The sequence below is a fragment of the Cherax quadricarinatus genome, chromosome 8 (genome assembly GCF_038502225.1).
Source record: "Cherax quadricarinatus isolate ZL_2023a chromosome 8, ASM3850222v1, whole genome shotgun sequence".
Classification (NCBI taxonomy): domain Eukaryota; kingdom Metazoa; phylum Arthropoda; class Malacostraca; order Decapoda; family Parastacidae; genus Cherax; species Cherax quadricarinatus.
The window spans coordinates 4,609,667-4,625,086 of NC_091299.1; the positions used below are offsets into that span (position 1 = coordinate 4,609,667).

Below are 15,420 nucleotides of genomic sequence, written 5' to 3' on the forward strand. Positions count from 1 at the left end.
TTAGGTATCTTTATTTCGAAACGTTTCGCCTACACAGTAGGCTTCTTCAGTCGAGTACAGAAAAGTTGATAGAAGCAGAAGAGACTTAAAGACGATGTAATCAGTCCATCACCCTTAAAGTTTTGAGGTGGTCAGTCCCTCAGTCTGGAGAAGAGTATTGTTCCATTGTCTGGAATAATATGGAGTTGAAGTGATATGATGGAGCCTTATATAGCGCCAGGAGGTGAGACGTAGGTCACTAGTAGAGTAAGAATGTAGACATTGAGAGGTCAGGTCCCTCTCAAATCCAGCCATTCTCACTAGTAGAGGTTGTTGAAGTGGTTCCAAGTCTGTACCAAGATACCCTTGTGTTGCAGTGTCTGACAGAGTGAACAATAAAATGGTATAAAATACCGACAGGTTGTTTAGGTAAGACACATATGCGACAGTTAGGTATCTTTATTTCGAAACGTTTCGCCTACACAGTAGGCTTCTTCAGTCGAGTACAGCAAAGTTGATAGAAGCAGAAGAGACTTGAAGACGATGTAATCAGTCCATCACCCTTAAAGTTTTGAGGTGGTCAGTCCCTCAGTCTGGAGAAGAGCATTGTTCCAAAGTTTGAAACAATATGGAGTTGAAGTGACAAGATGGAGCCTTATATAGCGCCAGGAGGTGAGACGTAGGTCACTAGTAGAACTAGTTGGTGGCTGTCCGTCTTGTTATAGTTTACGACTAGCATTTTTGGTCGATTAAATTGGGCCAGGTGAAGGATCCTGAAAATTTTGGTGTTGGACGCGACTGCAGGATCACCGACATCTTTTCGGTCTTGAGGACTGCTGAAATAAGGGGACCAGCAGCTAGGCGGGGTTGAGGCTTGAGATAAGTCTCTTTACAAAGTCCCCTGTCCTTTTCACAAGTCAAAGATGGTTCTTGATGCACGTCATGCAAAGGTAGTTTATGATCAGGGTGAGAAAACTTGTGCTTTGGTGTACAGTTTGACTCTCACTGCTATTCATTAAGGAAACATTCAATGGTAAGGAATAAAACGTTCTGTTTTATTCCTGGCACTGATTACATGGCTTACAGAGTCTGCTTCATTAAGAACTACTCTTGAGAGAGCCAACATTATCATCGGTACTGCTACTACTACCACTACGTAGCTGATCTTGGAGTCATTCAGTGACTGGTACTGGGCTGAAACAAGGCTGCATTTAACTCTGCGCTGAGTGTCCCACACAGATTTAGGGCTTTATATAACAGTGTAAATTGCATTGTTTTCAGGATTTCTTAACCTAACATTACATTTTGTATTATTTTTGTTTATCTTTTTATTTTTCTTCTAAGTACATTCGTATTAAGGTACCCAGTCAGTGATTCTAATTGAAAATTTATCTCATCTTTTGATATGCATAAAGGCTTTTGTTTCCCAGTAAAGCGAGTATGTGATGATGGCAACTAAATAAGAAATCAGATAAGCTGTTAACCTCTGTTCACTCTGCTTACTAGTTGACGTCTCACACAGGATATATATACCCTGAGAGATGCATTTTTCCCACTGTATATATGCTGAGAGTTTACTTTTATCCCTGTGTCAGGAGTTCAAGTATTATTGCCTAGTAGTGACACTAGGGTTATTAAGACTGCCGTGCAGTCTTAACCCTAGTGTAGCCGATAGCCTTTAAACCCCCATTAACCAACCAACTTCTCGTCCCTCCCTATCCCAGCGCTCATTGCAAAGCGTCTATAATTACCCATTTGTGGTTACAGGGTGGGGGGCTACACCTGTACTTTTTTGTGATTATAGGATTAGAGTTCAGTTCGATTTTTTACCCATTTGGGGTTAGAGGATCATTATAATCACAAAATGCGCCAAACCCCTATGGGTTATAAGTGTGTGTGTGTGTGTGTGTGTGTGTGTGTGTGTGTGTGTGTGTGTGTGTACTTTCCTAATTGTGGTTGCAGGGGTCGAGCCATAGCTCCTGGCTCCGCCTCTTCACTGGTCGCTACTAGGTTCACTCTGTTTCATGAGCTTTATCATACCTGTTCTTAAAACTGTGTATGGATCCTGCCTCCACTACATCAATCTCCAGTCTGTACCACTTCCTGACAATTCTGTGACTGAAGAAGTACTACCTAACATCCCTGTGACTCATCTGAGTTTTCAACCTCCATTTGTGACCCCTTGTTCCTGTGTCACGTCTCTGATGAAACATTCTGTCCCTGTCCACCTTGTCAATTCCTTTAAGAATTTTATATATTATTATGTTCGCCCCATTCCTCCAGTCCTCCAGTGTTGTCAGGTTGAGTTCCTTAAACCTCTCCTCGTAAGACACACCCCTCAGCTCCGCGACTAGTCTTGTTACTAAGCTTTGCACTTTCTCTAATTTCTTGACGTGTTTGACCAGGTATGGCCTGACGTACACAGTGTACAGTGTCGTGAATAACTCTTAGATGCCGAAACGCTGTTTTCAGGTTTGCCAGGCAGCCATATGCTGCAGCAGTTATTTGGTTGACGTGCGCCTCAGATGTGCTCAGTTTGATGCTCACCCCAAGATCCTTTTCCTTGAGGAAGTTTTGCAGCCTCTGACCTCTTAGACTGTACTCCACTGAGGAGCAGGAGTGCGGTGGACACAATAAGGCAGTGGTTCCCAAACTTTTTCAGCTTGTTACCCAATTTAACATGCCACATAAAGCATGTTACCCCTTTCACAAAATGTTGTTATTATTGATATATATGGCTAAACGTGAACGTATACAGCCTCGCATACTCTGCTAATCCTAGCAAAACCATTGAAAACGTAAGAACCACACATACATTATATATAAAATTAATAATAGCTACAAATTCACAGTAACAGTGGGTAAATACTAACTATATACTGCACAGGGCAGTACACATACATACCAGCTTATGTCTACCTCGGCTGATGCTCACAGATAAACTGACAGTGTGAAATAGAGGCAGCCTCAGGAAGTGAGTGACGCGTACTGGACAGGTCGATCTGGGCTACTGAGTGACTTTGTCCTGAAGCATACTTGTCAAAATACTTTTGGGTTTCCACACACTTAGCTATATATTTCTTCTTTTCTAATACTGTATATTAGTTTTTGATGTTTATTGTTATTTGGTTTAACTTTATTACTTACTTATAATAGGTTTACTTTACAACTTTATATACTAAGACAAAGTTAACAATAATCCTCATACCGGGTACCGCATTGTTTTCTTGATTTTCAGAATTCATAACTTTTTTTCTGTCACCCCTCCATTACCCCCCCAAAAATGGTTAAATTACCCCCAGGGGGTAATTTACCCCCAGTTTGGGAACCACTGCAATAAGGGAACACTGCATCAACATTTGTGGCCTCAAACTATTCAACATTTTACCAGGAGATATCAGAAACACGGCTGGAACAAATGTAGAAGCCCTCAAGAGGAAACTGGACATTTAGGGATGGATGATACCAAAATTTTTGCTTATACCATAATTACCCGATACGTTTTAATATCATTGCCTGTACCCTCAAAATTAACCGCTGCCTATCGAAATCGATACTCAATTTTAAGCCATTGCCGATACTTTGGCTCACCCTTAATTTGAGCCCCTACTTTGCCTTTCAGCACCCACACTTCAGGCGCTTTTGACAGTAAAGCCTGTGACAGGCTAGCACTGGCTTCTCAACTGGTCTGGCTAACGCTCCCCCCCCTCCCAGCTGTAAGAACATAACATAAAAAAGGAGGAACACTGCAGCAGGCCTGTTGGCCCATACCAGGCAGGTCCTTTACAATTCATCCCACTAACAAAACATTTGCTCAACCCAATTTTGTAGGAGGATGCACCTGTCTTGCTCACATCTTGTGTTTGACGTATGATTTGTCCACTTGTTATTTTGAAATACTGATACCTGTACAGCCGACTGTTCTTATAAATTGCCTCATTAGATCAAAGGTATACCGTAACACCTACGTATTACTGTGTTCCCTCCTTCAGATGTAATTAAACTCATTGTTGTCCATTACTTTAAGCCACTTCTGTACTTCTCAACATCAATGTCTCCAACAGCGAAACAGTCAATGAGGCTGTTCACCTTGCCTGATATGTTATCTGTCCTGCTCACTGTTATCTTCCCTCTAAGGGAAGTGCACTCACATCTTACTACACATGTTAAACAATGCTCTTTGCATACGTCATATCTGTAATTTGGCAGTTTATATATTCCAAGCTGCCCAGAGTCACAACATTGGTTTTGTACTATATGGATCTACTACAGTTTTCCTGTATGCCCTATTTTGGGTTAGGGTAACGTAAATTAATCAGATTTAACCAGTCATCAGTGAAGTCTGGCCACAGACCAGGTTGTGAAAGTAGAGCTCACGAAAAGGGTCTCAGGTATATCACATGTAATCATGAAAAAAAATTGTAGAGATTAGATAATATATATGATAGAACAGAAAATGGGAAACCATCGAGAAGATAGATTTAGTTCATACACCTCAAAACTGTATAACTAAACCAGGGATCGTACAGATTATCACCTTGGGTACAGAGAACATAAGAAAGAAGGAACATTGCAGCAGGCCTACTGGCTCATGCCAGGCAGGTCCAAGTCACCCACTGGCCCAAGCCTAGTAGGGCAGGCCACATCTTAAGAAAGGAGCACGGCATCAGACCCATCAGCACAAGCTAGTCAGGTCCAACTCACACCCACCCACACCCACTCATGTATTTATCTAACCTACTTTTAAAAGTACACAACGTTTTAGCTTCTGTGACTGTACTTGGGAGTTTGTTCCACTCATCCACAACTCCATTATCAAACCAGTGCTTTCCTACATCCTTCTTGAATCTGAATTTTTCCAACTTAAAACCATTGCTGCTAGTCCTGTCTTGGCTAGATATATTTATTCCTGTTTTCCATTTATACACCTCAATCATATCTCTAATTATTCGCCTTTCTAGAGGGTGCAGATTCAGGGCCCTCCCATAGTGAAGATTAATAATGTTGATACGAATGGGCATCAGCAGTACAAGCATTAATGTAATTCCTGTATTCAGATAGTGATAACCAGGAAGAAAGTAATGAACTACAGACCAGTTTGCTGAGAGCAGAGTCCGCTAATGCTGAAAGTGGGAACCCCTAATGCTGAGAACATGAACCACTAAACAGTGTTTTTCTTCAGCATCCTGCAAACTGTTTTTTTACAGTGCATTATAACATTTAGTTATTTATACATGTGTATGTATTTTTAGATTTATTAATGTGTGTTAAGAAAATTACAATGGGAGATGGAGTCATCAAGTTAAGAATGTGTAGACAGTATGCCTGCCCATCTGTTTTACACACCTCCCGCTAGGGGGAATTGCTGACCTACGGCCAAGTTTTGGCAGAAGTACAAATGCCACTTAAATTTCAGTGTCATCGTCGAATTAGGAGGTATATTCTTAATTTTTTAACATTTGAAGCCAAACCACAGAAGGTTTGGAGGTTGTCCGAGCCATTCCAGGATGCTGGGAATGGTTTTTACAACTTTGATCTTAGGGCACCTGCACATGCCAATTGTTTCTCCTAAGACTCTTGCCCTAGTTGCCATGTACCAGTGTTGACAGTTTGAACCCGATCGAACGAGGCCTTCTCGCGTTGTGAGTAAAATAATGAGAAAATAGGAAGGAAAAAAATCAGGCAACCGTGCCCCTTCGGAGGTACCTAATAACCCATACTTTAGAGTGGAAACCTAAATAGACATTTCGGCTACGGCTATTAGTTTTATGGGTGCTGTAATTTACATGTAGGTCTGATTTACTGTGGCCTTGTATTGTGCTGGTGAACGTACTAGCGGGTCACGTGACTGCTTCCGTACTGCCTGAGGGCAGTACGGAAATAAGAGGGTTTTATTTCACGTATTTTTAAAGAAACTAATTAATTGGTAGAATTTTTTCGGATTTTTCGGCATGGTTTCCTGCTTGATGGATGTAGTGAGAGCAGCAGAGCGTAAGCGGTTGGTGGGTATGACAATGGCTTGGGCTGTGTGGTCTAGTAGTATAGGGGCGAGAATGAGGTGTGTTCGGTGGGTAGTGGTGGCGCAAGTTAAGCAGTGGCAGCGCCGTGATTGGTCCAGGTGCCAGCGTGCTCCTCTCAGTAGGAGGAGTTAGATGACTCTCTTCATTTCGTATTTTTTAGCTAATTGTCTGCTCTGTGTATTTTACGAGATGAGGACTCGCTTCAGCCTACGGTCATAATGAAATTGGGGTAATAACTTTCGTGTTACATGGGTAAGGAAAGTACAGGGTAAAGGCTGGAGGGTTAAAAATGCGATAATAATAAAGTAAAAAGAGGCGCTGGCAGCCTGGTGGGTGGGTGCTGGGTTGAGGTTGGCCGAGCTGGCCGCTACAATTCTCTCAGGTGCTGCTGTGTGAGGGTGTGTTATCGGCTCTCTCCTCTACGTTCATGCTTACCTTTTTTGCTGTATGTTATAGCTTGTGTTTCACAGTTGCGTAAATGCGTTGTCGTAGACGAATGTAGTAATGTGCAATAAAAGACATTTTGGGGTAAATGAAAATCCCGAAGACTGGTGAAGTGCTTCAGGCCTAGAAACCCGTTAATTATACTATACAGTATTGTATATTATACTGTTTCCGAGTTTTCGAGTGTCGTCCCAAGTGATGCGAACCGATGTATTGTTGTTACTGGATGAAGGAAGGAAAGAAATGTTAGGCAATAACGAAGTGTGTATTGAAGTGTTGTGTAGCGATGTTGGGGTGGGAGGCCACGTGTACCCATCTCTGCTTCTCAAGACACAGTACGTACTCTTCACTCTCAGCGTCTTCACATTAGTAAACGTTACCTTTACTGCCGAACTGTTATGCTCACTTTTAATGTAGTAGTGTGGACGAGTCTGAAACATTGTGGTGATGATAACTTGTGTGGCGGGGTATATCAAGGCATGTACCATCACCACCACCTGTATAGTGTGGTGTAAGGCATGGCAGGTGCAGCTATCACCACCTGTGTTGTCTTAAACTGACGGCATACTGCGCACGCGCGCGCATGTGTGCACTCGCTTGTATGTGGTTGCAGGGGTCGAGTCACAGCCACCGGTATATAATATATAGTTGTGTGTGTATATATGTGAGAGAGAGGCTACACAAATCCAGATAAATTAGATTACAAAAATTAGTTACAGAATTAAGGCAGTGCCACTGTCAGCGAGATTCATTATATATATATATATATATATATATATATATATATATATATATATATATATATATATATATATATATATATATATATTGTGTGTGTGACCCATAGCCTCGGAGAAGTGGATAAAAAGGCTTCAAGGAAGAATATTTGGATTTCTTCCTGAAGCCATTTGAATATTCCACTTCCCCTACCACCCCATCTTTTAAACTATTTTTTTACCAATAGGAATATTTTATTACATAATATGGTACAGAAGATTTAAGAGATACATTGTTGATATAAAGGTGGCATATACGGTACATGTTGTTACGTGTGTATCACCGATTATAAGGAGAAAATCTCATCCAGCTCCTCAGAGCTGGGCCGTGTGCCCAAAATACAGCAGGCATTACCCCTTTGAACAGCCACACTGAGCCGCTGGAACAGAAAACTAGCTGCCTTGGGATCCCTAGTTACCCTGATGAGTCTTTTTCCCAGCTCCTTAAGGAAGTTAGATGCACTCTTTCCCCATGAGCCAAGGGTCTCTGAGCCTATGGGAACAAACATATAATGATGGGCAAGTTCTCCATATTTTCTAGACTTTTGGGACTCCCTGAAGCTGGCAGCTGCCCCTCCTTCCTCCCTGGTGTATTGGAGATAGGTATCAGCCAAGGTAGATGCACATGTATAGTCCCACACCACCTGCTTCCCATCTGTCCAGGCTTGAAGGGTGATACCATCTGGACGCTTCTGGCTGCCATCAGATCTGCATAGTTGGGGTGGCTCCCTTACTGCTGGGCATCCAGCTGTTGTGAGGCTCCTCTTGATAATGTTATTAACCTCCTCATGTCTTGCAATCTACGGCACACAAGACCATGGTACCCGAATCGGCCTGCTGCTTCACTGCCACAAATACACCTGTGTTCGGCGAGAACAGGGGCGGCAAGTCGAAGGGCAACACCGATGCGGATGGTCTGTGGGTCGAGGCGTGAGCCAAGGCTGGAGTTGGGAACAGCCAACAGAAAGTCCCCAGCATGAGGTGCTCTCACTGCCAGGAGGCGGGCTCTATTCTTCCCTGACACACTCTGAAGTATTGTTGAGGCAATATTTTCCACTATTGGACCATCCCAGTGCGATTGTTTGTAGTTGTTAGAGGGAGCAGGTCTGGTTTCTGAGCCCGTTAGATTATCCCAGATCATTGCTCCGTCAATGAATTTTTGTGTGTGTGTGTGTGTGTAGAGAATGGAGCGAAACAGAATGAGTGTATCAGTGTGTAGTGGAAGGAAGGCGGGGTGGAGGTCGGCCTAGGAAAGGGTAGAGGGAGGGGGTAAAGGAGGTTTTGTGTGCGAGGGGCTTGGACTTCCAGCAGGCATGCGTGAGCGTGTTTGATAGGAGTGAATGGAAACAAATGATTTTTAATACTTGACGTGCTGTTGGAGTGTGAGCAAAGTAACATTTATGAAGGGGTTCAGGGAAACCGGCAGGCCGGACCTGAGTCCTGGAGATGGGAAGTACAGTGCCTGCACTCTGAAGGAGGGGTGTTAATGTTGCAGTTTAAAAACTGTAGTGTAAAGCACCCTTCTGGCAAGACAGTGATGGAGTGAATGATGGTGAAAGTTTTTCTTTTTCTGGCCACCCTGCCTTGGTGGGAATCGGCCAGTGTGTTAATAATAAAAATAATATATAAAATGTCGTGCCGAATAGGCAGAATTTGCGATCTTGGCTTAAATAGCAACGTTCATCTTGCCATATAGGACAAGTGAATATTTGTGTATGCAATAATTTCGCCAAAATCATTTTGAACCTAACGAAAAAAAATATATTTCACTGTGTTTGTTTAGTATTAAATTATTGTAAACGAATATAAAATATATATAGTTGGGTTAGGCTAAAATAAATTGCGCTTGTTATAATAAGGTTAGGTAAGTTTTCTAAGTTCCTTTTGGTGCAAAATTATAATTTTTTACGTAAACATTAATGAAAAAATATATCCTTAAACGTATAAGAGAAAATTTTAGAAAGGACTTAATTTTAAATGAGTTCTTGCTAATTGACCAGTTTTACATATTCGGCACGAGACAGAGAGAGACAGAGAGAGAGACACACTCACTCACACACACACACACACACACACACACACACACACACACACACACACACACACACACACACACACACACACACACACACACACACACACACACACATATATATATATATATATATATATATATATATATATATATATATATATATATATATATATATATATATATATATATATATATATATGTATCTCGTTGACAGTGACACTGCCTTAACTCGACTCGACTCACGAAATCGTAATGACACGATTGCAAACAAACCATACCACGGGCGGGATTGAACCCGCGGTCAGAGAGCCTCAAAACTCCAGACCGTCACGTTAGCCACTGGACCAGCTAGCCACAATAAGATTCGTCCAACTAGGTATATTTCTACACCATAGGAAGGTTAGCATAGGCACCACTGTGACCACTTGTAATCTAATTTATCTGAATTTGTGTAGCCTCCGACAAACGTATAAGAATAGCCTATGTAGCACTCTTATACACCATTATTCAACGAACTTTTATAGGTTATACATTGTTTTATTTCATCACTCAGACGTGTGTAGCTTATTCATGTTTTTCTTCAGTCGTCCATTAATATGTATCACAGTTTTTTTTTTCCTGGCGACTTTATTTTGTCATTATTGAAACCACATCCCCTGGCGTCCTGGTTTTTCACAGTTTATCCCGTTTTGTCTTCATCACAACTTATTCTCCCTTCTGCCCATAGAATATTGTAAAGACGACACATCTACTCCTCTAGGGAAGGTCCTTGATGCACTTGTCACTACAATAAGATATGTTTACCATCAGCCCTCATTCCCTTTGTGTGTGTGTGTGTGTGTGTGTGTGAGTAAATTCCGATAAGTTGTCACAGTTCTGTTACTAGATTTGCCATGTTGCTGGTCCTTGTGTTTATGCTCCCTTATGCTCTGTTCATGTTCAGTGGCGGGAGATTCATCTGTAAAAACTTGCAGTTTTGGTCACAGTGGGGCCCGTGCTAACCTCCCTGTGGTGTATGTATTTATACGTACTTGGTTGGATGACTGGCCTGGAGGTTTACGACTCACTTGCCATGGGTTCTAACCCCACCCGTGCATTGGTTTGCCTGCAGTCGTGTTATTACGATTTCGTGAGTCACGATTAGAAGTACACTGGCTGTATTCCAGGTTCTCTTTCTTAGTCCCTCAGTTTTTTGTGTTTTTATTTGTATTACTACCACTTATTATCATTTATAAATAGGCTTTGAACTTCCTGATGTTCTTCAGTCTTATCAGCAGTACTCTTTAACTGCTGTCGTCTTCATTTGGATGGAGCCGAAGGCACTATTGTATTCATTCTGATGTGGCTTTGGGCACTGTGCTTCCATTGCCTATTTGATAATCCAGCTTTACGTACTAAATCTGATGCACGAGGGAGACAAAGGCACTCTTCTCGTGCCTGTTGTGTGCACGCTTACGAATGTGAATAATGTCTGACAATTGTCACAACCTCTTATTACTGGCTCACCTTACCCTGGTAGCGGAGTTTGAAAGGCACAGGTGCCTAAGAACCAGCAGCCCATTTTTTCCATACCCAAATAGCGTGTAAATTTTATCAGTACTCGCCCCCATCCTGTTCCTCATCCTCATATCAGACATAGACAGAGATATACATCACAGCACCGTATCATCCTTTGCGGATGATACTAGGATCTGCATGAGGCTGTCATCTGCTGAGGACGCGGTTAACCTCCAAGAAGATATAAACAAAGTTTTCCAGTGGGCAACGGTAAACAATATGATGTTCAATGAGGACAAATTCCGTCATGGAAAACTGGAGGAGATAATAACTAGAACAGAGTATACTACAGACTCTGGCCATACAATAGAGCGGAAAAATAATGTAAGGGACCTGGGAGTAGTAATGTCTGAGGATCTCACTTTCAAGGACCACAACAGTGCCACGATCGCACGTGCAAAGAAAATGATAGGATGGATAATGAGAACGTTCAAAACGAGAGATGCCAAGCCAATGATGATCCTTTCAAATCACTTGTTCTCTCTAGGCTGGAATACTGCTGTACATTAACATCTCCATTCAAAGCAGGTGAAATCGCAGATCTAGAGCGTGTACAGAGATCCTTTACTGCACGTATAAGTTCTGTCAAGCACCTTAACTACTGGGAACGCTTGGAAGCACTTGACTTGTACTCGTTGGAACGCAGGAGGGAGAGATATATCATAATCTACACTTGAAAAATCCTAGAAGGAATGGTCCCAAATCTGCACACAGAAATCACTCCCTACGAAAGTAAAAGACTGGGCAGGCGATGCAAAATGCCCACAATAAAAAGTAGGGGCGCCATTGGTACACTAAGGGAAAACACCATAAGTGTCCGGGGCCCAAAACTGTTCAACAGCCTCCCATCAAGCATTAGGGGAATTGCCAATAAACCCCTGGCTGCCTTCAAGAGAGAACTGGACAGATACCTAAAGTCAGTGCCGGATCAGCCGGGGTGTGCCTCGTACGTTGGACTGCGTGCGGCCAGCAGTAACAGCCTAGTTGATAAGGCCCTGATCCATCGGGAGGCCTGGTCATGGACCGGGCCGCGGGGGCGTTGATCCCCGGAATAACCTCCAGGTAACTGAAAACTAGTGGACTTAAAAAAAATTGTCATGTGAATTATAGTTGTAATATGTAGGGAATTAGTCACGATAATCGCAAATTTAGAAAGATATAAAATTGCAATAATGGCAGTATATTTCTTAAGTTTAACTGTTTATTTTAAACGAGCTAAATAACCACAGCATTCTAGTGCATTGCAAAGGATACAACTGACACAGTACCATAACTACTTAGAGAAGTGCGAGGTACTGGTGAGAAACTTTTAACCCAAGTACAGTTATAGAATTACAGGTATAAGAGTACCAAAGCAGAAAATGAACAGGTTCTTGGAGGATGTGAGGACCAGCCAGCTTGTGCTCATAGTTATGTTGATGTGCTAGCTGCGGCCAGCGACAGCCTGGCTGATCATTTGGTCACAAGGGAGGTTCCTTCACCTTAGACGAGTTTCGATAGTAGAACTAGAGGAAACAGGTTACAGGTGTGTGTGGTTACAGTGAAGGTATGTAGAGGTGAAGTGTAGTGAAGATATGTAGAGGTGAAGTGTAGTGAAGATATGTAGAGGTGAAGTGTAGTGAAGATATGTAGAGGTGAAGTGTAGTGAAGATATGTAGAGGTGAAGTGTAGTGAAGATATGTGATGGTGAGTGTGTACCTACCTACCTGGAGGATGATTCTACTTACCTGGCTGCCCTCGCCACACTAATGGTCGAGATATTTTTTTCTACCCCAATGGAATTTGTAATGTTTATATCAGGTTAGTTGTGATCAGTTAATGAAGAAGCACGTAAATGGGAGTCAACTAGTTAGTGGAGTATAACCATATATTCCCACGTAGCACTGCATCACGATAACCCAGAGCGCCTTAAAGATATTGTGCCGTTTTGCGATAACTTGTGAATAAGGTTCCCTGGAACCTGTTTTTCTCTACTAGGTCCAGTCCAGAGGTCAGCGAACTTTTTATTTTTTTTGGGGGGGGGGATATACCCCAAAACAAATTTGTGTACGGCGAAATTGCCCACTAGACTAAAAATTATTTGTTTGAAAAAAAAAAACGTAACTCATAATTTGACTCGCTTTTTTTTTAATAAATTTTTGGGCAATTTTTTTATTTATTGATCCTTCATTCCTCCGAGATTTTAATTTTTTACTCCATTTGGGGCAATTTATCCCGGTTCCCCGACCTCTGCTCTAGTCAGTTCCCATAAAAAAATAGTATTTGACCAGTTCCATCGAACTCTATTTACTGACATTAAGTTTGGAAGATGAAATCTGTTATCCGGTTAGGTTAGGTTAGGTAAGGTTCGTCAGGAAACAGGACAAATGTTTCCTGACGCGGGTCTTAGTCAGATGATGACCCGCCTTTGGAGCTTTTGGTCATCTGACCGAGGCCTTCCGCTGGCTTACCGGTCCACCCCTTTAAAAATTATGGTCATTTATAACCATTGTTATCCGGTAATGGTTCGGGAGATTATGTTCCCAGCGACCCGCTCTCAGGCCAGACCCTCCTAAATAACAAAATAACAAAAGAAAAGGCACAATACCGTGACTGGAACGATACACAAATAACCCGCACATAAAAGAGAGAAGCTTACGACGTTGGACAGGAAACATTACTGCATTATCAACACTTGACATTTCTGCTCCGCACTCAGGTGGTGGGGTGTTAGGAGGGTCAGTGCATGGGTATATGGGAAGTATTTAATACGGAGACTTACTATCCACCAAAAACATTTATGGTGTATAATATTACATACATTTCTAATTTGGGTACATTTCCCGAGCGCCCCACATATACAGGCCAAGTACATGTTTTCTTGCTAAGATTGCATTAATGTGGTGTTGGGTATATGGTGGGCCTTTGTGGTTGCCTGGTAGCACTGCCAGACGTATAGCTGTAACACTACCCCAGGGTACATGGTACTTCTCGCATGCGATGCCACATTTTAGTTTAAAAACACTTCCATTATGTTTAATCACTATCTTTGAGTCATTCCAATGACAATTTAGATTCACTAGGTCTTTCCACTATATATCGGTATCCTAGTCATTTCATTATACGTAAGACTAAACCTTGTGGAACCCCGCTCGACACACGCGCCCACTCTTGACACCTCGCCACATACTAACACTCGTTGTTTCCTTCCTATCAGGTATTCCCTGATCCATTGCAGTGACTTTCCTGTTATTTCTGCCTGCTCCTCTAGCTTTTCTACTAATCTTCTGTGCGGTACTGTGTCGAAAGCCATTTTACAATCCAAGAATATGCAGCCTACCCACCTCTCTCTCTTGTCTTACTTATGTTACCTTGTCGTAGAACTCCAGTAGGTTTGTGACACAGGATTCGCTGGTTATCGTGTATGAGCCCATTCCCTTCTAGTTTATCCACCACTCTTCTGATGATCTTCTCTATGACTTTACATACTGTGTGTGTGTGTGTGTGTGTGTGTGTATGTTAGTTATTGAAAATTGTTATCCCAAAGGTTGGTGACAGAGCGTATGTGACCGAGGCGTCTTAGGTGGTTTACCACATTTTTTCTTCTCATTCATTAATTAGCTTTTGGAGATCATCGTGTAATTATGGCAGTCTCGCCTGCTTTCTATTATCTTTCAGTAGCTTTGCCTTTTCTGCAAGCTTTGTTATTCGGAAGGCTTACCCTAATTTACCTATATATATATACTGTACCAGGAACTGTGTCGGACCCATGACTGGACCTTGGAGAATACTGTTTGTTATGCTTCCTCATGCTAATGTTGCATCTTTCACTGTGGCCTTGTTATCTCTTGTTTAGATATTTATTCATGTCCATCACTACAACCATGTTGGTCACAGTCTATGAAGGTGCAGTCTTCCTACCCACTCTCTCCCTTGTATGATTTTATAGTCTGTCGTATACATTCATGAGGTTTGAGAGCATTCTCTTGACTTCGTACTGGTTAGATTTAGATTTTGCCCGTAGCGCAAGTGCATATGGATACGCAAAAGGCCTGGGAACTATGCCACGAAAGGGTTAACAGGAGTACACCTGATCTAAAGCTGCAGTTGACTTATCTGTCGCAAGCAAGTTTAGGAAATTTATTTAATATGTCTGGTATCTTATTTTCATTAATAAGATGTATTGATATATCACATAGGTTATTATACTGTTTATATAACTCAATAAGTGGAGAGTAAAGCTCATAGTGTTCAAGTATGTGACCACAGTGCTGGCCACATACTTTGCATTTGGTTTGATCATTGTGTGTATGCCAAACCTAACCCTGGCTCCTACAACATCAGTCAGTCTGCAAGTTGCTCCGTCAGCGTACTTATCGATGTAGGGCAAAGAAGACCGCAGACGGAGTATAGGCTAGGTGACCAAAGACTGCACACCTCGCTCAAGGAGAAAGATCTTGGGGTGAGTATAACACCGAGCACGTCTCCAGAAGCACACACAAACCAGATAACTGTTGCAGCATATGGGCGCCTGGCAAACCTGAGAATAGCGTTCCGATACCTTAGGAATCCTTCAAGACACTGTCCACCGTGTATGTCAGGCCCATACTGGAGTATGCAGCACTTGTTT

General features: G+C 42.2%; 1 protein-coding gene across 8 annotated transcripts in view; it reads left to right on the top strand.

Moving 5' to 3' along the window:
• trc (Serine/threonine-protein kinase tricornered) overlaps window positions 1–15,420 on the top strand; it is a 316,149-nt gene that overhangs the window by 148,843 nt on the left and 151,886 nt on the right. The window contains exon 1 of one of the 8 annotated variants that reach the window (XM_053771871.2): window positions 6,365–6,444. The exons of 4 other annotated variants lie outside the window; for them this stretch is intronic. Coding sequence is in view for 1 of the 4 variants with exons in the window: in XM_053771867.2 (XP_053627842.1) it covers window positions 6,730–6,778 (49 nt within the window). In the remaining 3 variants the exon portion in view is untranslated. Of the gene's footprint in view, window positions 1–6,364; window positions 6,445–6,476; window positions 6,779–15,420 lie in introns of those variants that run through there. 3 more of the 8 variants (XM_070082787.1, XM_053771866.2, XM_053771867.2) reach the window with 3 other exon arrangements.